The sequence below is a fragment of the Styela clava genome, chromosome 9, assembly GCF_964204865.1.
Source record: "Styela clava chromosome 9, kaStyClav1.hap1.2, whole genome shotgun sequence".
Taxonomy (NCBI): Eukaryota; Metazoa; Chordata; class Ascidiacea; order Stolidobranchia; family Styelidae; genus Styela; species Styela clava.
This window is the reverse complement of record NC_135258.1, coordinates 14,418,829-14,443,739: the sequence shown is the minus strand read 5'-3', so window position 1 is coordinate 14,443,739 and position 24,911 is coordinate 14,418,829. Positions and strand designations below refer to the sequence as shown.

The 24,911-nt window shown below is 33.5% G+C and overlaps 5 protein-coding genes across 6 annotated transcripts in view; 3 read left to right on the top strand and 2 right to left on the bottom strand.

Annotated features, from left to right (window-relative positions):
* The window catches only part of LOC120339699 (interleukin-1 receptor-associated kinase 4-like), a 112,328-nt gene that overhangs the window by 28,778 nt on the left and 58,639 nt on the right, over nt 1-24,911 (top strand). The gene's annotated exons all lie outside the window — the stretch shown is intronic.
* LOC120339724 (uncharacterized) lies at nt 580-10,871 on the top strand. Its single transcript, XM_039407912.2, has 5 exons — nt 580-2,501; nt 4,059-4,307; nt 6,279-6,458; nt 7,280-7,388; nt 8,977-10,871. Exons 1-5 carry the CDS (start codon nt 631-633, stop codon nt 9,181-9,183), a joined length of 2,616 nt encoding a protein of 871 aa, XP_039263846.2. The 5' UTR covers nt 580-630; the 3' UTR covers nt 9,184-10,871.
* LOC120339726 (COMM domain-containing protein 7-like) lies at nt 10,735-13,420 on the bottom strand. The gene is made up of 4 exons (XM_039407914.2): nt 13,291-13,420; nt 12,781-12,937; nt 12,218-12,453; nt 10,735-11,714 (listed from the first exon to the last, which is right to left on the bottom strand). The coding sequence occupies exons 1-4, from the start codon at nt 13,372-13,374 to the stop codon at nt 11,586-11,588; spliced, it is 606 nt and encodes a 201-aa protein (XP_039263848.2). The 5' UTR covers nt 13,375-13,420; the 3' UTR covers nt 10,735-11,585.
* On the bottom strand, nt 13,410-17,186 carry LOC120339725 (uncharacterized). The gene has a single exon (XM_039407913.2). The coding sequence runs from the start codon at nt 15,702-15,704 to the stop codon at nt 13,977-13,979; it is 1,728 nt and encodes a 575-aa protein (XP_039263847.2). The 5' UTR covers nt 15,705-17,186; the 3' UTR covers nt 13,410-13,976.
* Nucleotides 21,271-24,911, top strand: part of LOC120339320 (rho guanine nucleotide exchange factor 7-like) — a 27,123-nt gene continuing 23,482 nt past the window's right edge. For both annotated transcript variants that reach the window (XR_005569191.2, XM_039407418.2), the window contains exons 1-4: nt 21,271-21,492; nt 22,036-22,141; nt 22,723-22,814; nt 24,701-24,906. Coding sequence is in view for 1 of the 2 variants with exons in the window: in XM_039407418.2 (XP_039263352.2) it covers nt 21,397-21,492; nt 22,036-22,141; nt 22,723-22,814; nt 24,701-24,906 (500 nt within the window). In the remaining variant the exon portion in view is untranslated. The remainder of the gene's footprint in view (nt 21,493-22,035; nt 22,142-22,722; nt 22,815-24,700; nt 24,907-24,911) is intronic.

The window sequence follows — 24,911 nt, the reverse complement described above, 5'->3', positions numbered from 1 at the left end:
GTAGAATTTTGGAATTGTAATTTGTCTAGGGCTACCTTATATAAATGATTTATTCTCCCCCTATTCTGAGTCTAAGCTATGAAAAAAACTTATCAGATAATATTATAATTCTGCAAATGGGGTCTAATTTATTGTAGTTTGATCTCATCCTAACTATGAAAGCGTTATAGTATATTATACCAGCTCCGATAATTCCCTATTAGAATAGGATTATTGAATCAATCAATTTTATTTGTCAATACAATATGAATTTATCATGGCAATGAGGTCTCCAAGCAGCGTTACCCGAATCAGGCAGATGAGTGAAAAAAGTCAGTAAATGTAGGTGCTATTAAAACCTTCAAATAAATCAAAACCTTGTATATTATTGCCAAGATTATAGAAATCGAAGCACCAAAACATTGAGTATGTAATATTCGGAAATTTTTATGAGAGATAGTGTAAAATGTCAGATTAGTCACACTTGATGGATTCCTATTTGTTTGAGTGTCTGCCTTCTGCAAAGGCTAGGACTTAAAGCAACAGTTGTTAGCAATAATTATCTTATGATAATAAGTTACCAATGTGCTTATTTTTAACAAACATTTTTTTTACAGGTTTTGATATTTTATTTTTTTCTTATATTTATAAATGCATTCAAACGAGATGACTTCTCCAGTGAAACGTGAAAAACCTTTTCATTCAGCAACAAAGGTAAAGAATCGAATACTGCAATCATGTGAGCTGCCGGTGCTATTTTCTGATCCAATAGACTTGCTAAAATTTAAACCAAAAAAGCCCAACCCAAGTCCTTTGAAAGCCAGACCTACAAGTTCTAATGTATCAACAATGGACAGCAAGAAGCCACCTTTACCTTCTAGTGGAACCACCACAATTGTGAAACAGATGAAGCCGCACATGAAGCATGTTTCAACAACAAAAATGGAATCTTCTCGACCACTCAACGATAAAACAAAAAACAGCAATATCAAAAAAAGTTCACTTGATAGTACAATAAAAGCACACAAACAAAAAACAAAAGTGAAAAAAGAGAGTTTTAATGGACACTCACAGGGAGAAAATATAAAACATGAAAAAAGAAACGAAGAAGGAATCAAAATGAATACCCATAAAGTAGCAACTGAAAAAGATAAAAGGTCTTCTTCACCAGTCTTGAGAATGACGCCAAGAAAAAGAGCTGACAGCAGACATAGTGACCCAGGTGATAATGTCTTTGATAATATTATGAACTTCAGTTCAAATGACAAACTTGGTTTGAGCCGAGAGGAAACGATTCAAAGTGGAAATATCACAAGTATTGAACAACTGCTGCCTGCTGTATCAAATCCAAGCAGTATTTCAGCCACCACAGAAGTACCAGGAAGAACAACTCTCACAAAATCAGAAAAATTTAAATCATCAGATTCGCCTGTTGTTAAAATAGAACCCCAATCAGATGTAAACGTACAAAGTTCCTGTTTTAAAAATGGTTCGTCAGAAAATCATCATAAAGTTCATACATCAGAGGTTGAACATAGAAAAAATGCTTTCGATAAAAACAACAATCTTTCTCATCCGGTTAGAAACGTAAAGAGAGAATGTAGCCCCACCATCATCGGACAGCATAAGGAGAAAAAACGTAAAAAACTTTCGTTCCAAGAAAACGGCACAAAAAACGAAGCAAAATTTGAAACTAAAATAGAGTCTGCAATTGATGAAATAAACGCAAAATCAAAAATCACCAGTAATATTATCAAACAAGAACGTTCCGAATCACCACAACACACTGTAAAGATTACCTCAAGTCAAGATAGTCAAACAACAAAAGCAAAAATTGAGATAGAATCTCAGGCTGATGATCCACAATCATCTTCTGATGATTCTGATAGCTCTACTTCATCAACATCTTCATCCACAACGTCTTCTTCCTCGGATTCTGAATCTTCATCATCTCATGACACAACCAGGTACGTGAAACAAAAAAGTGCCGACTCAGATGATGAAAAACAGAAGAAAAACCAGGTGCATGACTCAGCAGAAGACTCACCATTGACTAGTGATGAAACAACAGATGAAAAGGAGAAACTACCTTGGATGCCATCTGTGTCGTATTTCCAGGCATTGCCAGAAGATTTAGAGATTTTATCATATTTTACTTTTAGTAATCCAAAGTTTCGAAAATTTGTACACGTTCAAACTTGCCCGAATGGTGAAGCACCCGTTCTTCATGCTTTTAGGCATGAATTAAAAGATCTTACAGAAGAAGAGTTAGATTTATTCGCTGATGATTTCTGCAGGCTCAGTTACATGGAAAGCAAGCCAAATATACCTGATTTTGTCATGGGAATTGTACATGATTCACTTAGTGATGCGCCAGATTTTCTCGAATACTTAGCTGAAGAGCATGGAGATATGACCGTGAAAGTCGAAGTCTTGGGACAACGTGACATCCTTACCATGACAGCATCGGAATTCAAATCAAAAGTTCACGAGACATACTCCAAAACCAGTGGCATGTATAGGTAAGAAATATATTGTGTAAATAAGGAAACTATGCCAATAGTAAACAAAAGAGCAAGTCACATCGGTACATGTACAGTAAGGTCTTGAAGCAGTGACTTTGCGGAAAAGATTGGCGGACAAGTCTGGCGAGTTAAAAAAGTTTTCCCCCCCATAAATTAGGATAAAATATTTGGTCCCATAATGCTCAAAGAAAATTTGACTAAATATGAGACTGCCGTCTTTGGGAACTGTGAAAACTAAAATTGAGTGGTTCATTATTTTCGCAGAATAGTGATTTTTTTCACTATACTAACATATACAACACCAAGATCTTTGCAAAATGACCCATAGGTCCGCCTCGTGTCCAATAACCAAATTGCAAGGGTCTAAATATAAGTTGTACATTGTCAACTGCTTACTAAAATTATGATTCAATATACATAGGGTGTTCATGAAGTCTTTAAATTGTAAAGGGAATTTATCGATACCATATTTTACTTACCGGTAGTTGGCCCTGTAGGTGTATTAAATGGAGTAAAAACTTAAATAAACACTGATTAAAATAGAAATAAACCTGTTAAAAAGATAATATATTTAGAACTGACTTTATAACAAAACCGTAATTGTAGGCGGATTTTATGAACACCCTGTATATCCTTGTTGCCTTCATAACTAATTACTTATATCTGAAGTAAAGTTTAATGAAATTATTAATTAGTTTGAGAAAGAGAGGCATTTTTGACGAAACTAGACCATTTTGAAATTTAATTTTACCAATAAATTATTGATTTGATTCAATAGAAGTATTATGCTTCCTAATTAGGTATTGTTAAAACTAATTTTTTTGATTATATGGTAACTATTAATTATAATAAGATTCGATATAGCATTCAGGATCAATTATAAAAAAAATAGGGATATCCATTTCAATATACTTATATGTAACAGAAAATGTTTTCGCGTTTTATTTTACAATAGAAATTGCTATTCATTCGAAACTCAGCAATATTACTGTACTCATTGTTTCGTTCGGCCCAAGGTTTATACCAGTGTGTACGTTTCATATTTAGTTTCATGATCTAGCTGTCAGAGTTATATCCTGTCACATTGTCAGTACTCTGTACTCAGGAGAAAGTATGCTTATTTTGATGATGATAGGCAGATGATTTCAGTGAATTTTTTTCAGATCGATACAAAACCTGTTTCCTATTGTTTTCATATTTCCTCGAAAGTAATTTCAGCACTGTAATGTACACTGTACTTTGGGCTTTTATTAACATGAATAGGTATAAAAAATACATGCAAAAATAAATTCACAAGAGGGAAATAACAAAATACTATTTTCTGATGAAGCAGGTCACTACAGGTTATCAACAGTTCATGAATATAGAATTTTGAAATCCACTAAGCACTAAGATTATACCTACGACTGATTGTATTATCATTCCATGTTGGCGATAAGCATATGGATACATAAAACATTTACTAAATCTTTGTATTCAATATGTCAATCGCCTGAAATTTTTATAATATAAAACCTTTTTTTATACTAACAAAATTCATACTCATTTATTTAGATATGGTCCAATGAGGCAAATTAGCCTTGTCGGTGTTGTACATGAGGAATCTGGTGGATACCTTCCTGATATTCTTGATATCCTTGAAAAAGATCCTTTCTTAAGAAAGACCACCCCTTGGGGTGAGATGTCCTGTACACCAATGGAATGCCGGTCACTTAGTAATGATGGCCCAATCATGTGGATAAGACCAGGAGAACAGATGATCCCAACAGCAGATTTGAAAGGATCTCCGGTAAAACGAAGAAGGTGGGTAAATGTTATAGTTATTTTACAGTATTTTATAAAAAAAAGTCATATTAGACATTTGAAATCACCTTACCTAAAAAACACAACCCATGAATTTCTTGAATGAGGAAAATTTATTTAACACTTTAACTTCTGTTTGTGTATGATTGTACCTGAAAGTTTCACTGATCCAGAACATTTTACACAAAAGTTATGTTCTCTCTAGAATATGTACCGTGTGACCTGGGTTCTTGTGTCTTTGGGTCACCTTTCATGCATCATACTATGCTATTAAACAGGTTCTATATAATATTTCTATCTTAATTAAGTGACGTAAATGTGTGTGACACAAGATGAATAGAATTCTCACACCGGCATGACATATAGTAGAAAAAGCAAATAAATTGTAATCTTCTATTTTTTACTACGGCATTTATTAATGATGGCTCTGCCTTATAACTGTTTCCTGAACAAGTGTTCTGTCCAGATGTTATGTAATCATAAATATATCATGATAATACACAAGTCAAAGTATTTCTACTTCCATTTTTAGCTCATAATGCCTCAATTGTGTATTATTATCTCGATATCGACGAAGTTAGCACTTCAAAAATCATCTGTATATGTATTGTTACTGTCAATTAGCTATTAAAATCTTCATACAAGTGTACGTATATTAGGATGTCCGAATTAATTCTTGATCAATAATTTTGAAATAAGTATAATATGATTAAGAACACAGATGATTAAACTTTCTGTTTCATCATATGAAAAGAATTATTTTTCTCTGAAAGCATGATATATGTCAGATTTAAAAAGCTTTAAAAAGTTTGATTTATGCTGTTATCCCTCTGCAAATTTAATCTAATTGCCAAACAGAGCTCTAGAATAAATAATAATACGGATATAGACGGCCCTTTCAATTAGCAATACAAAAACAAGTCCTAAAAAAATTTCGAAAATTTTCAGCTTTGGCCATAAGTTATATTCTGGTGTGTAATTGTATTGCGGTTATCATACTACAATAAAAAAAATAGTCCTCAAACATGAAATATTTTGAATATAATATAGTTTGTTCATGAAATCTTAGTTTCTTTTTTTAATTGTGAAGGGTGTTTATAAATAACATTTATAGTTTGTTGGCACTCGAAGGTGTATATAAAATAAAGTAGAAAAACTTACCGTAAACGAACACTGATTAAAATAAAACAAACCTGAATGAGATATATTGAGAACTGACTTTACTTACAGCGATATTGAAATTTTAACGGAACTTTATGAACACCCTTTATATTCCAGACCAATTAGTTCAATACCCATGGTCAATAAACACTATTTAATTGTGTGAGAAAAAAATTTATATTTCTATTATACGTATTTAGTTCACTCAACCCGCTCATTAATGCATTTGAGGTTCTCAATCTCTTTTGCTATTATATTGAATTGAATGTCTATAGTTGGATTGCATTCAAATATGTTATTAGAATATGCTACATATGGGACAGCGTATTTTGATTGATCACATAATGATCTCATGTTATAATTATTATGGCTTAGGATATAATCATGAGAATGGACCATAAGCACATTATAGATGTTTGCTAAATATACTTTCTCAAGGTAGATACGATTATAACAATTCTGCAGTCGCGTTAAAGTATTTTACGGTGATTTTGGACGACCAATATAAATTCCATATTGAATGCCTTTTCATTACAATTATCGGCGCTCCAGGCGTGTGTGTACCAATATGATGGAGGTAACTAATTTTTTCGCCTATTTTACATTAAGTTGTGTAAAGGGACTGAAACCTATGAGCAGGGGGTATATTTACTTGGCTAACACAGACAGTCCCCGAACTCGTAATAGAACTAAAATAAGAAAAATCGAAATAAGATTATGGCCTAAGCCTAACCCTAACCTGGTACCGACACTGCGGGAGTACCCAATTATCAGTACTGTTGGAAAATTATGTAAAATTTATTTTTTTAGATCAAATCAGCCAGGAGAATTACGACGACTATCTTTCCAGTACAATTCAAGGGCAACGGAAACGAGAGAGGTTCTTGTGGAAGATAGAACGAAAGCTCATGCTGACCATGTTGGAAATGTCGTTGATCGACAAACTACATGGGCAGTTGGGGCATTAAAAGCTGTTACAGCTGGACAAAAGTAAGTTTTGATTTTTATTATTATTTATTTGTAGTATTGAATTTTAATTACGTTAAACAGAATTCATCTCTTCAATAATTTGAAAATTCATAAGTAATAGCGCGATGGCCTAGTTGTTAAAGAGTTAAACTAGACTTAATTGTTTTGGCATCACAGGTTACACTTCTCAGGTTCAAATCCTGTGATGTGTAATAGATTATGTAGGCAATGCCGAACTGCGAAGATTTTGGTCCTTTTAAAAATCGTAGATTCTTAAATACCAATGACTGCTGGTACAGGGCCTTGTTTGGAGAGAATGGCATGGATAGGCGTCGTATGAAAAATTATTTGTAGCATTGTAGTACTGGTATAACCAACAGTTTTGATTCTTTCTGATTAATAATTTGATATCTTAATTTGGCACTCCAGAAGTGTATGTACCAATATGGAGGTAACTAATTTTGTTCGCCTACTTTACATCAAGTTGTGTAATATTCCGAAAATCGGAATATAATTATGCCCTAACCCGGTACCCATACTACGGGAGCACCCTTAATTCTTAATCTTATTTTGTCATAAATACCTTTCGAATAGCTCTTATGGACATCCAAAACAAATTGAATATTTATATACTTGTGAAATTGATTATATTTGGTATAGTAAATTATTGATTACAGAAACTTATAAATATATTCATTTTAACTAGTTGACATCAAGTGCGAGGCAAGGAATTGATTTCTGTTAACTTCTAGTTCTGACACTGGAAAAAAAAAATTCAATCAAAACATTGTTGATGAATTCATAATGGAGAATGTCCAATAATTTTTCAATTTTAATTGCAGATCGAGAATTAATCGTGTGGTTAAAGATGTTTATTGTTTTCACCCATCGTCATTCAATCAAGTCACCGGTATTCTTCAAATTGATTTATTTGAACCTCCTATGTCACAGGTAAGGATTTGAGTTGAAGAAACTTGATAATTTTTGTGAAATTTGGATTCTTTTAAACCAGGTCTTCTCAAACTTTTGGTGTTCCGTAGCCTGTGGAAAGTTTGTCTATTATTTACAGAACCCCACAATAAATGTATAAAAAAAAAATTTTATTTACCGATTATGGTCTCTGAGTAAACCAAAATTACTTTATTTAATGACTCTGATGTATTTGCTGCTCTATATTTAAAACATGTTCAGTATTTTAATAAATAAATAAACGAATAGCTTGCGAAAGCCCCATATTTTTCTCTCACGGAGCCATGGAAACACTTTGGGAACCTATGCTATAAACAATAACTTCTTGACTTGTTCTCACATAAAATATGTTGTTTAATATGACTTAGAGTCGTGTATTCTTACTGGTACCGTAAGACCTTAGACGGGGTTTGCTGAAAAGATAGCCAGAAAATCGGTATCAGCCGTCATGCATAATCTAATGAAAAAGTATTTTTTGTTAATTATAACAAAATAACAAATTTTTGGGTATACTGCCATTTTTTATAGCCATGGGATTGAGGGAAATTCTTTAAGAATTCATCTTTAACTTTCCAAAAAGTAAAATCAATTGGTTCATGAGTTAGAATAAAGATAGCCCACATCCCAACAATAACAAGAATTTAGCAAAAACAATTCATAGGTCCATTTGTGTCAAATATTCTTCTGTAGATTGCACCGAAGACATCAGTATTTTGGCCCGTAGTAATGCGTTGCTTAAAATTTCTGGCAAGATGGGTCATGTGAAATGCTCATTAAAGATAGATTACATAAATAAAGATAAGTTTTCTGATTTGGCGCTGATATTGATGGTTCATCTTATAGCCAGGGAAACAAAATCTCAGACATTGACGTGACATATCAATTGGTTTTGCTCTATGCAAGCCTCTGTAAGGTCAGAGATTATAGGATTAGAACCCTTTACCAATAGTTGGAAAATTGTTATTCTGACTATTTTTTTGTTATTACATAAACATAATTATATGCATTTTCATTGAATAACTAAATTGATATATAATCGCCTATTAGTTACTGTTATGCAAGCTATGTTATCCAAATGTATACTATTTATAGTTTCCAGTGTTGTTATGAAATTTACAATTCATGGTGTTTCAAAATTAAATTTTTTTTCTTCGAGGCAAAAATCATGCTATTCCTGAAGTTTTCACAGTCATAAGAAGCAAATGTTAATTAAAACGAACCTCATGAACAGTGGCGGGATTCGACTGGTTCATACTAACCTGTTCTTGGAATTAAGGAATGCTGTGATAATCACCAAAGTTGTCTTGTTTTTTTATTGTAAACGTTAGATGATCACAGGTGACTAAAAATGGACCTCAGCAGGCGATTATATTTATACATGTTTTAAAATGAGGGAAGCTCTTGTTAGTGAATTTGATAAAAAAAAAAACTGAATCTTAAAATTTTTATTTCCATTGCCATCACTGCGTATATCCTTGTCATACCCAATGTGTTCTCATTGAGGTATCTTAGACTCTGAATTTTGGTGTGTAAAACTACATGTTAATTTTAATTAATCTTCTATTTCTAGTGTGTGAAATGGGTTGATGAAGCAAAACTGAATCAAATGAGAAGGGAAGGAGTAAGATACGCACATATTCAACTGTATGACAACGACGTATACTTTATACCTCGTAATGTCATACACCAGTTCCGTACAGTGGCTTCAACGACAAGTATCGCATGGCACTTAAGGCTGAAAGGTCTACATGGCGATCCGACCTATATTAAATCATAGTAACGTTAAATTTATCTGTTTTACTCCTCTCAGTTCAGCAATTTTGCTTCTTGCTGCCATTATCTGCCCTGTCTGGACTTTGACGCTCTTCATTTTGAAGCCTTGATTTTATTTTCGGTGGAATGGGAGCCAGCGATAAAAGCCGGATTGGGGGTTTTACCGACTGCCATGCAGAACTGTGTCGTTCACTACGTTTTCCTATTTTTACATTCCCCTCTGTAGCGGCTAACCACCTTTGGGATTGTTTTTAGCCAGCAGGGGGCACACATGATTTCATTTTTATAAAACAACCCCCAGATGACCTACTGTTTTCTTTTGTAGTTTTGCACTTCAGAACAGTAGTACTTTTATTTTTTTGAATCTGTTCGTTCTAGCCCACCCTTTTTTATTGTGCGCTTTTAAAATGAATTTTACATTGTTAAAATAGCTTCAGGAAGCTAGCTAGTTCCATAAAACTTGCCTTCGGCTGTCAATCAAATATGGTTCATATTTAGTCAATGTCAAACAGTAGTGCATGGATAGAGATATGGGAAAGACAATGGTTTAAATCTCAGCACTATCCTCGCAAATCCTGCCCAGATGAAAAGGTGTACAACATAGTTAAGTTCCACTACAGTGAGGTCCGTCTGTTAACTAAGGGTGTCATTCGGAACATATCCTAGAGCGGTGGTTCCCAAGAACTTTTGTTGTTTTAATGCCAGCGTAACCATCGAGAAGAGGAAGTTGCGTTGCCTTATTTAGTGATATTTCTTTCATCATCATATTGAATGTTTTAAGTGTCTTCATTTTTGACGATGCTTTTGTTCCGCAAAAAAGAAAACAGTATAACATTTTAATCTGTGAGCCGATTGCAAGCCAAAAATTTGGTATTCCAGTGCCCTATTTTATAATTTGGAATTGTTTCATGCAGTCAAAAACAACTCAACAGCAAAACAGGCAGTCCGCAAAGTCATCTTATTCGATGTTACCTGTTCATCGAGGCAAAATGGTTGGGAACCACTGAGCTAGAGAGAGCATATCTTTCGTGCAAAGCCTTCTAGATTACTGAAACTTTTAGGTGCACAAACAGAAGTTCAAGTGTTAAATAAATCTTCTTCAGATTTGTAGAGGTTATTAAGAAATTTATGGGTTCTGTTCCACCTTCTTGTGGTCTGGTCTTTTGACTGTTTTTATAAATGGTATTTACTTTCAAAGCTCTATCCATGTGTTAGTTTGGAGAGCTGATATATGTATTTACTTTTTAATGTATGACATCTTTTCAAATGGGTCTCTTTCCGTGGATTTGGTATCTTCAGAGCTGACAAAAATTTGAAATTTTCAACTCTGAGATGATGAACCACTGTCCCAGATATAACGAACTCCTCCTAAGTCTGTCATAGGTTGATCCTTGATAAATAACTGGTATTGGCAGTCTCTGCATCACAAATAGTTTTCTGAAGCCTTTTGGTTGTTTTTACCGCTTCTAGGAGATTTATTATAAAGCAATGGAAACATCCATCCTTAACATGCACTCAAAATCCTGCATGTTCTATTATAAACATAAGAGATACATTTTTGTACAGTATTCGTAAAGTTTATTTTTAAAATAGACCTTGTCACAGATTTTGGTGTAAGGTGCTGCATTACTGTAAATTTTATTCACTTTCATTGTCATATTATTAGAGAAATAAAAAGGATATTCAAAAATATTGCACTTGATGGGATTCTATCGACCAGGAACAGTTTGTTGAGTGGCCTAATCGTCCTTTACCAGGTCAGTTAGTATGTGAATGGATACACACACTTATTATCATTTGCAGCCTCATTAATAAAGCATCCGATGATGGACGTTTACCCAAACTGAGGGCGTGAAGCTTAAAAATATTGGTTATATTTGAGCTTGCTCACCTTATTTTGGATATTTACTTTTAATATATTTACGTTCCATCCATGTATTTTCAACATGTGTTTCGACTAGAACATACTTTCAGCTTACCATCCGTTATTTGTAGCTTTATGTCAGCTAGTTATCATTGAGGTGGGACGCGAGTCTTGACAAATTCTAAAAAGGGGACGCGGCTTAGAAAGTTTGAAAACCAATCCTATATACCTCATCATTGTGAATTTCTGATGCTTGTTGCGAGAGGGCTTTGAGACTGGCTTCCATGTTCATAACCATGGACAAAAAAGCTATGGGATTTATATCTGAAATATCTTCAGAAAGAACTATAAAATCTATTGCTGATTAGCTAATGTTACGAAAGAAAACGAAGGTAATCCTTGGGCAAACATCCATGGCTTTAAGATTAAATAACACGTTGATGAATAATCATGTACATCAATGAGATCAATTATAGCAGGCTGTGATTCTCAATATAACACTGTTCAAATGTTCCCGGTCTACCCAGCTTTAAGGTTAAAAATCATCCCAAGGATTCGAGACTTATTTTAGCCTTTTCTATTTCATGCATGAAGTCATAAAATTGAGGCAGCGATAGTTCAACTTCTATGTCTTCAATCTTGCGATCCTCCCCTTCTAGCGTGAACTTCATCTAAAATGAAACTCAATATTACTCATTGAATTAGTGTGTCCGAACCTCTCTCGAAACCGCAAACCCGGGTTTTAAGTACAGTATAAGGTCAAATCTACTTGCTGAATTCTAAATTCCCACCAAGCAATTAAAAATTTAATTACCGATAGTAAATTCAAAGTATTGAAAGTAGTACCAATGTGCACTGTCATAACCGGACAAAAAATATTGAACTGGACTGGTGCCGAGACCCAAGTTAGGACTTGTTTAATAAACAGGAAGAACATGCTTTAGTTACTTTGTTTTTTTTGTGTGGTTATTCCAAATTCTCAAAAGCATTTTAAATACAATTTGAGCAGTGAAATACAGTCCAAAGGGCACTCATTATTATAAGTATCAGTAAGGACTAATTTATTGGTCGTATCACATGACATATTCCAGTGCTTCATTGGTATGTCATTAAGTAGTTATACCATCGACGCTCCCCCTTGGGAATGCTTTCGTTAATAGATATCTCAGATTACCTGAATGAAACATGTTCCAACTTTCTTATTTTCACTACTGGATGCAGTCACTCCGAACTTCCAATCCAAGCCAGTCATTTTCCTCCCTCTGGTTGATCCCATTAAAAGAGAAAATCGCATTTTGGCAATGTCTGTCTTCCATTTCGCACAAAATGTATTTATATGGGAATCGTTCATGTTCATTTGTTTCAGATCAGACTCGACTTGAACCACGCTCAAGTTTTTCTTTATCATCGCTGAAATGAAAAGGATTAGAGTCTAAGTGGCTTCTAATACTACATCCCATAACTTTTATAACCTTGATTTACAAATATTAATTGATTAAATCGGGGAAATGAACACTAATTATTACATTGTTCCATTATCAAATGGTGAATTTTGGTTTATAAATTTGTAGTTTGAATATTAGAAATTCTTATAATACATTTATATAATTTGTTTAACAATTTTTGTATGTCTGAAATTAAGCTATGCCTTAGAATTACAATTTTACAACATTACAATCAACTTCCAACACAAAATATTACCAAACTGAAAATAAAGAATGAGTAGCAAAAACATACCATTTGCAACAATAATCAAAATCTTTGCCATATTTTTCAATGGAGTGGCTTTGATCCCGTATGAATCAGCGTAATTATTCAGTTCTCTGTCAAATGCTTCTGCGGAGATTGAGTTGGTAAGAAACGAAAAAGTAATATCTTGCAATTTTCCATATTGCTGTTGAATAAAAAGCACAACTAACAAAATTATCACTCTAAGTCTAAAGTCTAGTTTTCCTTTTTTGCTATCACCGTATTCATTGATCAATCCGGGCCCAAAACTGTCAAAATTCTAATTTTCATACTCGTAGTTTTTTTTGCATCCCCTTATATATAAAGATGTAAAAATCTTTTCAAAGAACTATACCTGCGATGTCATCAAAATTAAGTCTTAACGCTTTAACCCAAAGGCCCTCATGCCCACAATGGTCAAAACAAACTTTTATTTCCAAAATAATATAACAAACAATTATGTACGATAAATATTGAATGTGTTTGGAAACAATTCCACAAAACGAAATCTACACCCACCTCTTCATTTAACTTGTTGGTCTTTTGCAACATTGAAATAATCTCATCTGGTGGCTGGTCTTTGCAGAAATTGAAGGAAGACATAGTGGCAAATAAGAAATATATACTATATTATAATACTGTTAGAAACATGCAAAATATATATTTATTTCATTGTCATACTCATATAGCAGAACATCGACATTATTCATGTATAGATGATTGTCTACACTTTTGTATCTGGGACATGGAGTGATGAATTAATGGAAAAATACCGAGGACAATGAGTTGTCACAAAAATAAAAAATATTACGAATGATTGTTAGTTGACTTTCATTGAAAATGACAGAACAATTCATTTTAATAACTATTTGTAATAAATTGATCTCACTCAATATAGAACACAAGTCGAGAGTATTTGAATTCCCCAAATGAACTCAATCAGAATTTTACTAATTCCTATTCACGGAATTAAAAAAAAGTAAAATACCAAGATGCATAAAAAGTAAAGACACACAACGTAGCATAAGCAATATATGTACTATCTATAATATGAAAAACAAAGAATAAAATTAAACACAAAGCAAGCGCACCATTGTGAATAAATAGAAAAATTTTATATTAGTAATAATTGTACTTTATTATTATATAATTATAAGCAACTGTTTAAATGTAAATAATTTGATACTAATTAAGTAATTGGCAAGCTACTGCATATCTTCATTGTAGAACACTTCATTATCGAGGGCGTGAGGTTTCCAACCTCTGGCGTAAATTTCTAATGCGTGTAACAAATCACGCCTTGCTTCTATAGATAATTTATTGGGAAGGACGCATTTATCTCGAAGAATGCAAATTAATTCGGACATTTTTTTACTATTTTTTTCTGCCAATATAGCACCTATTTTTTGCAAACTAACACGAAAGCATCTTATAATAGCAGGAGTTACATTACTTTCATTTAACATCTGAAACAAGCAATCAAAAATTGGATTGATCAATGCTTTTATTCGTTCATTTGATGAGGTTCGTAAATTAAGATAAAGAGCAATAAGAAAAGTGGTAAATCCAATCCATATGTGATCCCTTGGGTTCTTTATTGATGTCATCATCAAGCAATGACGATTTTTAAAATGTCCCTGGACAATGTTCAAAACAATAGTTCGGAAGTTCATACCGTTTATCATATGTCTTGACATTTCATCACATAATTTTGCACCATTTTCTGTAAATAGTGGATTTCTCATAGCTTTGTTACATACCATCTCCGCTACTTCTCGCATTTTTCTTTCCGATGTTATGTATTTTTGAGCTGTATTGATTAACTTTGGAAGATCTTTAGATTGAGATATTTCCAAATTTTTTATTTTCTTTTCGATTGGATCTCTATCACTTTTAAGCCATGACCTAACTTCAGCCTTACTTCTTCCAGAGACAGATTTTGAATGAGATACATTACCACCGTCGTTAGAACTACAATTAGAACTTTGGCGACTATGAAATGGTTTATCTCCAGTGTTCTTAGGAGGAGTGTACTTTCTTCTTGGTTCATTAGTACGAGAACCTTTATCAGACTGAGTGCGTTCTACTTTTGATTTTTCTTTATTAGATTGTGCTTTCATTGGGTGAGTATTTTTTGAGCCATTTTGCAATGTCTCGTAAGGCCTCCTCCAGTCATCACTGTCTGAACCTAATTTATCTCTGCGTCCCTTGTGTTTATCTTTGTTCTTTGATTCATTAGATTTATAGCTGCCATCAAAGCTTCCTGTATCAGATATACTATTATCTGAATTTTGTCTTTTTGGTGGTGTGTACTTCATGTTGCCAGATTTGGGTGATTTATAGTTACCCTGCGGTGATTTCGGTGAAAGAGGATGTTGATCTCGCCGATTTTGTTGGGTGTTATAATTATTTGGCATCTGCGTGTAAAAATTTGGATCATTTGACATATGTGTGTAATAATTCGGATTTAGAGACATCAAGGATGGAAAAGTGGGACCAGGTAGACCAGAATGTTGCTGGAGGTCTCGAGGGGTAGGTCCATGATATCCTTGAAAATTCTGTCTGAAATCTGGAAACCCGTTTCCAGAATGATGTTGATTCCAGTTTTGATTGTTAGAATTATAATAAGATGGAATAGCATTGCCATGCAAATCCAAGTTTTCAAATATTGCAAACTGTTCATCTAAATTTCCATTTCGAAGATTTTCTGGCTTGTTTTGATGATGCAAAAGTTCTTCCTGAAAATCCGAATATTCTTCACTTTGTTGACTAGTAGTACGTTTTAAACCGGAGAGATCTTTCAAATCCTCATGTTTAGCGTTTGTATTGGTGAACACTTCTGATGGTATCGGATCAACATTTACATCCCCAACATAGCTGTCGATAAAACTTTCAAGATCCGCAATTTCTGATGATAATATGTCATCTTCCATGTTTCTGTGCTATTGAACACTCAATAATAAAAAATTTCCAATGTAATTCATCAATGCTTTTGGCTACTGAAATTGGAATAAGATTTGTTTATCATTGAAAACCATGGTCTAGTTGAGCCAAAGCTTTAAATAAAAGAATGAATAAATGAAGAATAGCGGTGTGGTATAACTTAGAAATACAGTAGGCCTATACAATCAGCCAATTGCAAAGAGATATTTAAAATAAGCAAACTATGAAAACAATAATAAAAAAATTTCAGCGCCCTCATAATTGTATATAACATCATCCATAATTTTATAAAAATAAACTTTTATGTTCGATACCAAATCTTATAGATTTTTAGTTTGAATGGGGATTTTTATGGATTCTATTCATTAACCATTAAAAACAAGTTTTATTGTATAACATTCCCAACAAATTTATAATATTTAAATACACATGCTACAAAGCCTAAGTTAGACATTGAGATACTCTTATTTTATATCACTGTTGCACAGCACACAAAAATATGGGATAGTGACTACTGGAAAGTAAGCAAAACTTCTATATTAGTTTAACAAATCACTAAGTCTAGACAGGGACTTTGCAATAAGGATAATTCAGCAGCTGAAATTAGAATGCAGCAATGTCAGAATGTACAAAAGGTTCAACATATTCTGCTACTCAACGTGTCATATAAACCAGTAAACAGACAATAAAAATAATTACAAAATAAAAACATTTTGTTCTGTCATTTTGATTCTAATTACAAAGGGTAACGTATCACTTTGCGCGCATTTACACACTGATCCGTTGTTGCGGTTGGCACCACAGTACCCCGTTATGATACACTGAAACAATGATCTGACAATGAAGACAACGACGTCGTCTTATTTTTTTTCTATGTCAGCAGTATAAACGCTAATATCCGAATGTTACACTGTACCACTATAACATTGCAGCTAAGCTCCTGTTAATTATTAAACACAAAACTGGGAACAAAATGCGTTTACCGTATTACAATCTCTGAATTTACTCATTATGTTGGTATGTACCGTAACATCGTAAATTAGCTGCTTAGTACCTGGGGAAACACACAGGGGTAACTCGAGAAACTCATGTCTACTCGCCACGGGAAACAGATTGAAATTAAAATTTGCGGCGCATCTAGGCTTAGCGCATCACAACATGAGTGGAGGCCGAGCGAGCTTTGTAATATGGCAGCGTCATAATAGGCGGCAGCTGTCGCTACTGCAAAACTGGATTTAATGGCTTTTGCCGTTCCAGAGGTATATTGCTTCCATCGTTATTACAAAGCCGAAATTCTTAACAATTGCTGAAAAGGCTACAACCGTATTTGTAGACATTATACACAGTGGAGTGTGTTTTTCCATAAAGTAATCCAAAATGGCACATTGATTTTTGGGTAACGCAATTATGAGGAAGCGGCACCTCGTCAGTTGATTCCTGCATTTATTTCCCCAGTAGTGGTATAGCGTCAACACAATGAGCACATGCTCATTGGTCAACAGTATAATGCGATAATGTAACATTCACTTTTGTGAGATTTTCTACCCTGGGGGTGTAATAAAATAAGTGCAGTCTTTACCTGCAGCTCGAAGCATCGCGTTAGGTGCTAGTGTCTTCGCGACATTGATAACCCCGTTACAGACTCAACTTAAATCCCATGCCCATCACATCATCAAGGATGTAAATAAATTGAGTAGACAATGTCAAGCCGAAAAGATTGCAGCTCTTTCAAATTTCCAATTAACACCTGATTGTGCAGAGAATTGTCTGGAGCGAAAGTCATGTAAACATTCCATTTTATATTCATATTTTGTGATAACAGAAATGATAATTTTGTAATGCGGGAATAACATGCGTTTAAATATAGACGAAATTATTGGGGGCGACCGCCACCCCTATCGCGTTAAGAGAGTTAGGAGTCTCAGAGAGTTGGGAGTATGTCTCCTCACGTTCGTCCACAAATTGCAGCTGTAGTAAAGAAGCACTGGGCATAACAGTCCTACTGACACTCACCATTATTAATCCAAACCCGTTACTAAATGAAGGGTATGTTGTATTTTCATGAATGAAACTTCCTTTATCTGATCTTTGTTTATTATTATTTTATAGCAAACTGTCTTTATGAGTAAAAATGTTCATTTTTGTGATATGTGTGCTGGAATATTTGAAGTGCTCAATAGTGTGCCGCGATATAAAAAAGGCTGGGAACCACTGAATTCTAGCACATAATAAATACACGGTTGATTGATTTTCCAATTTCTCGATGAATCAAGTTAAGGTTTAACCCATATTTAACAATGAGCCATGCATTGAAAATTTCCCCAAGAATGTCGGACAAATTCTTAGAAATAGAATTCTGTATATGTGACATGGTTTCGACATGCACCTCACAAAATGTACGTTTCGGATTTGGTGTTTTATCTATTTTATATAACAAGTCGTTTTTTGGGTTTGTTCGCAAAACAAATTTTACATGGAAGAGCAAAGACGTGATTCAATTGAACAATGAAGTACTTTTTTCATACAGCGCTAGCCAAGTACGGTACCCAACTTTCTATTCAATTCTGTTGACATTTTTCTATTTTCTCATCTGAAAACAGACTTTTGACACTACGGAGCTCATTGTAAATGATCAGTGTAGTTTTATCATTGCTTCTGCTAATCTCAATCAAACTACGATGCAGAATATCTTGATGTGACAAATTTATTTTCCATTCTTGGGATATACTTTATATAATTTTCGAATATGCTTGCATGTCATTAAAAAAATCAATAATAATCAAAAAGATATGGAAACATTGCAATTTGCTGTTTTGAATCATGTATATTTTCAACAAAACAGTTGTCCCGTTCCAATCTTCTTAATATAAATTTTTTGATCAAAATATATTTTTATTACAGTGTTCGATACAAATTATTTACATCAATGATAATTTGGGATTTGAAATATACCATTATTAGAGAGTATTTCCTTAATCTTTGAATACGGTATATATCAGGGTGGTCCGAACCCAGACCCGCGGGCCACATGTGGCCCGCCGCTTCATTATCTATGGCCCGCGTCACATTCGGAGAGGAATCAAAAAATCGCATTTCGTGTTTCGTCATAATATTAACCAAAAAATCTTCTGACATATTGTTGCATCACTAATTTCACTGAATTGACTAGTGTTATGGATTGCTGAGGCAACTAGCAAAGTCGAACGAGCGAAGTTCTTGGTACTATTGTGGCCCGCGAACATTGCAAAAATAATTTTGTGACCCGCAGAGCTGCCAATCTTGGACCACCCTGGTATATATGATAATTTTACCTATGGAAAAATTGTTGCAACTAAAAAATGTAAACTATCGAATCACGTAAATAAGTGGGAAATTATCATGAACTCATATTTGGACACGTCAGTGTACTCTACGATCGTTTCAATATTATGTTGTTGTTCTTGTTAGTCTTTTTCTCTTTCGTCATGTTGAAATCGCCTTTCTCTTCGAATACTGGACCAATTGCTTTGAAATTTTCAGTGGTTAAAGATTGATTTTTTGCCAGAAGGTTATTACTTCTACTTATTTTAAAAAATCCTGTGGACTTCAAGAGATTTGTTTTTTATGTGTCAGAATAAAAAATAGCGACACCTTGTGACGTGTCCATATATTTGAGCACAGCTCTCTTGTTTTAAGTGCAATTGTACTTGTGTGTTATCGTGTGTATAAAAAGTGATGTTTTTATTTATAAAAAAAAAATATTTTGAATAAATATTTTTATTATTTATTTCATCTGGAAATACTGGTGAGCGAGCATACGATATTTCATACGTTTTGAACTTTTTAAAATGTTTTATTCGCTCTCCAGAATTTTTCATTTCAATTAGTGTATATTATGGAGCTTTCAAAATAAAATATCTATCTATCTACTGCGTTTCCTCGAAAATAAGATAGAGAGAGTTTATTTGTTTTGTCCATAGGGTCTTTTTAGTGATTTTTTGCTATCGACCAAGTCAAAAAAAATTTTGCACTATCGACTAGGCCCTATTTTGAGGGAAGGGCTTATATTAAAATTATTTTTAAAATTCAGTATAGGTCTTATTTTCGGGGAAACATCTATCTATCTGCTTAGAAAATACGCCTCGCTATAACGAATTATGACGTCACAGAGTCACATATGATGTATTTGGAGCACTTCCTTTGGTTGCTTTTTATATGTTCGGGGTGTCGTTTCCGCATCTGTTTCCGCAGTGGGCTTTTTAATGTTATTATTATTTATGTTTGCATATAATGGTGGTAACGTCAGTACGGTACTTCATAATACGCGAATGTTTTAAAAAATGGTTTTAAGAAACCGTCTTTTAATTGGTTCTTGTCTATCTACCACACAAATTGCAGAATTGCAAATACTGTACAGAAATGTTCCCGTTTTCATGATTTTATTGTTAGGTTGCATCTGGAACGATAAAAGTACACTTTCAATCTTACAGCTATTCTTGTAACTGTCGCATTCTGGACTGCTAACAGGATCCCGCCTTGGTTCTCGGGCATAATCTTTCGCCTTTGGCTGTATGCACAGACTGACAAACGCTATCGCGGAAAAGAACAATTCTGTTTGGTACGGTATGGTAGCGTACCGTGTGTTTTATAATAGAATATTGTATGTTTCATTATTCAGTTATTGATTTTCACTTTGTTATTGCAAATACATGACTGCATAATATGAGAAAATATAAATCTATTTAAAATCAGTGACTTTGTAAAGAGTGGATTTATAGGTGATACAGTGATAGTTTTCAGTTAAATGATTAAATATTATTCTTCTTGCTCAGTTTTGATAAATTTAGTATTGTCAGACTGTAGTATTTAACCCCTCCCCGAGAGAAATAATCCACCTGCTTTTGTTTTATAGAAGGTGTTGATTATATCCATCTCATATATCTGTATATTAAAGTACCAGAGGCGTTTAACAAGTATAATATTTAATTTAAGATTTCGCATCTTCTGCAGATCAGAAGTCTGTTTTTGCATATTCCAGTATTCAGGTATTTGAATTCCTGGAATTTGTCTGTTTTTTAATAAACGGATGTATTACAGTATTAATGTGTGTAATAAACATATATACCTGTATACTGTATATAACTGTGTATTATGTTTTTTTTTATAATCACTGACTTTGGTCACATGATCATCATTGGTTACATGATTTAGATTATTATCGATACATGCATGGCACGACCTGACGATGACACATCTGTCATCAGACCAGACACAAACAAGAGTTCTGTTTTATGAAACCAAATGTCGAAACATCCTGGAATCGGAGAACTGTGCACTACTGTTATAATATATTTATTGTATTGTTTTCACATTCACAATACAGTCTGGCAGTACAAAAATAGTAAAATAAAAACAAAAATATAAATAGTGTCAACTGTCAATAAATATTAACAAAATACATGTTCAAAATTTTCTTTGTTTGTTCTATGCACTTGATTTATTACTTCTGGGATGCACCTTCTTGCTTTGGTGCTTTTGGAAAACTTATATATTATTAATCATTTTAAAATTTTCTCAGATCCAATATAGTTCTTCAGTGTATTATCATCAATCACTAATTGTACTGGGCGCTCAATTGTCGGAAACTATTTGGTTCTTTTATATTTCCACTTTCACAAATGCTTGGTATATGAAGACTTCAATATGAGCAGTAAAAAAGCAATTAAAGTTAAAGCTAAGTTTGCTTACCAGCGTCAAAATGAAGATGAGCTCACATTTCCAAAAGGGGCCATAATCATGGTTTGTGATTTTTGTTTTTAGATTTCATATTTTATTTAAAAATTTGACTAAATTGTGGTATAATATCACACTTTTCAATGTAATTAAAATCATATTATTTTGAACTGCCTCATCCTAGCTAATAAGGCCTATACAACTAAAAAATAAAAGTTTATTAGCTTGAGATTTACAGGATTTCCATACACGATTCCCAAGTACATTATGTGTTATCTACATAAACTGGATTTGATACACCATAAGAAAAGTTAGTGATTATAATGAGACCAGAAACAAATTTTATATTGTTTATTCTGCATAACGAAAGCAATTTTAGATTAGAAACATTGTTTTAGGATAGGTTGAATAAGTTATGAATATTAGTTATGGAATGATTGAATACCGCTGGGCTATATCCATGCAGCTGATAATTTCTTCATTTTTTGTATATAATATTCATATGTTGGTAGGTTATATAGCAAATTTATAATGTGTACGAATTTTGATGTTTCATATTTGTGTATTGAAATTACTTCCTCCTTTTGAAAATGAAATCCTTCATTTTAGGTTTCAAAAAATGATGACGGAGGATGGTGGGAAGGAACACTAAATGGAAATACTGGATGGTTCCCCAGTAACTATGTAAAAGAAGTAAGACAGAAAATTGAGTCAGGTGAATACTGAATAGAAATATATTTTGATAATACGCCCATAGTATTTCAATGGACATCATGCAAAGCCTTAGGAACACCCCTGCATTTGCACTGCTGATTATCCTGCATAGCTATAGAGGTCTTATTCCTGTGTCAGATGATATTAGGGGGAAGGATTTGCCTTTTTCTTCTTCTTATTGGAATAGATTGAAAAATATGATTGGTGAATTACCGAGCCCTGTCTAATTCTCTTTCGACATATCTACCGTAAATAATATTGTAATGAATAATGATATATTATTTCTCAGTTGAGGTGATTTCCATTAGACTTTTTGCTGTGCATGGTAGTATTTACACAATATAGTTTCTTATACTATCCAAATTCCAAATCCATGACATTACTTACAATTAACAGGCTATCTGTTTCCGGCTTTGGCTGCGAATAATCTGTAGCCCTAATGTATGATGTTTAGGCGTTTTCAGCTTCCTCTCTCCGAGGAAAATGAAAAAATTCTCACCCATGAATGCCCATTGAATATTTTTTCAGCTACGATCAACAGTTCTATTTTTATCGTTTACCTTTATTCTTGTTTACTTTTAGAATCTGTATCGCCACAAACTGTACAAAAGCAGTCTGTACTGCAAGAAGTAGAAACAAAAACACAAGAAACAAAGTTGGCTTATTATCAACAGGTATTGTATTATATATTCAAAAAATTAATTGGTCGTTCAACTCGACTCATCGGAAAATGAAATAATGACAAATATTTTTCCTAATAACCCTTTGACACAACCATTTTTTTTTTATTAATATCTAACGATATGTAAGAAGTCACCATTTTGAGAGGACCAGGGTTTCTGTTTCGGCATTGCCTACCCAACTTTCGACACCCTGGGTGAGATGATGGACATGGTACTTTAACCCGAGACATTAACTTGTGATGCCAACATAGTTTCGTGTAATGCTCCAACAGCTAGCCCATCGCGGTTACAAAATTGTTTTGACCAAATTTATTTTCTGTAGAATATGGCCAATTTATATAAAATCATTGTGTAATTCAATTTTCACCTTACTTTTAAGTGAAAATAAGTTCATGAACTGTCAAAAATATCAAATATTGTTATTTCTAATAACATAATATTCAGATTATAATATGATCATCTATTCAGTTCGTTGCAAGCTAAATGAATCTTCCAAAAACTCATCCTAATTGACCATTTTTACTTTTTCATAGACAACTATATAGACATCTTTTGCTACTCAGCCATTCTTTTTTATGATCAATGATTCGAACTGTTTCATTTCATTCCACTTGATTGTGAAAATAAAATCTTGGATTCAACTGTGTGCGCTAATTAGATTTTTCAATTTAAAGAAGCCTACATGTAGTTTTTTTCCCAAGGCAATAATGTTTTATTCATGATTCTTGGCTAGACTTGTCTTTATTTAATCTCTGCTACCAGTAGCAGTTTTGCTCAAAATATCGTTGGATCGATACATATTACAGAATTTAGGGCTTTAAAGAAAATTTTATTATCAACATTTTTTGGTTTTGAACACGAACTCATTACTTATCGATATAAATTTTCTTTATTAAAAATTGTTTGTTTGAAACTTTTTATATTTAAAACATTCAGTCAAATATATTATTATTGAGAGTTGGTACTCCCGTAGTGTGTGTACCAGGTTAGGGTTAGGCCATAATTTTATTCAGATTTTTTTTATTTTAGTTCTATAACGAGTTCGTGGATTGTCTGTCTTAGCCAAGTGAATATACCCCCTCCCTGCCCATAGGATCAGTCACTTTACACAACTTGATGTAAAGTAGGCGTACAAAATTAGTTACCTCCATATTGGTACACACACTTCTGGAGTGCCAAAAAATTTGTTTTAAAACTGCATGATAAAGAAATATTTTACTATCTCCAAAGACATAACTTACATTGTACACGAAAATGTGTTTTTGTTTGTTCGGTATAGTTTTATATGAAAATGTGACAACAATTTTTTTCTTAATTTTGTTTCATCTGTCTCTGTTATTATATTTATATTACACTTACCGTAAGGGTTTGCTTTAATTTTGTTTTATTACCTGTGGTATGTTGGGGACTTAATAGGTGTTGCAGGTAAATTATGGTGTTAACCAGGGGTGTGTAACCTTTAAGAAAAGAGAAAAAACAGATACGAACTTAGATAACTGATAACTGAGTGAAACCACGGGCCGCACCTTTATTTAAAAAAGGGTTTCTAGTAGTTGCGGGCACAAGAATTTTGGTTAATGATCTTATGACATGCGTTGCTCGCTTCTAACAAACTAGCCGTTAGGGCAGTGTAACGACATAGGCTTAGATAATAATTAGGCTTTGAAATGCAAAGAGATTGGAATTATATGCACGAACCAGATTACTAATTACAATTTCGTTTCATGGGCCGCACATTATTCAAAATTGGCACTTCTTCGTGGGCTGTACAATTTTTCTGTGTGGGCTGCATTTGGCCCCCGGGCTGCAGGTTGCACACTCCTTGTGTAAACATACATTTCATTCATTAATTAACTTGTAATACGTTTTTATTTCAGGTATTACAGAATCTTCTAGAAATTGAACGAACGTATGTTAAAGAACTTCAAAGTCTTGTTGGATCTTACATCAAACCTCTTCAACCTCAAACTACACCGGGTGGTGAAGGGATTCCAGAATCTGACATTTGCGTCCTGTCAGGAAATATTCAAGCTATCATCGATTTTCAACTGAAATTTGTCAAAGAATTAGAAGAGTGTTCAAAGTGGG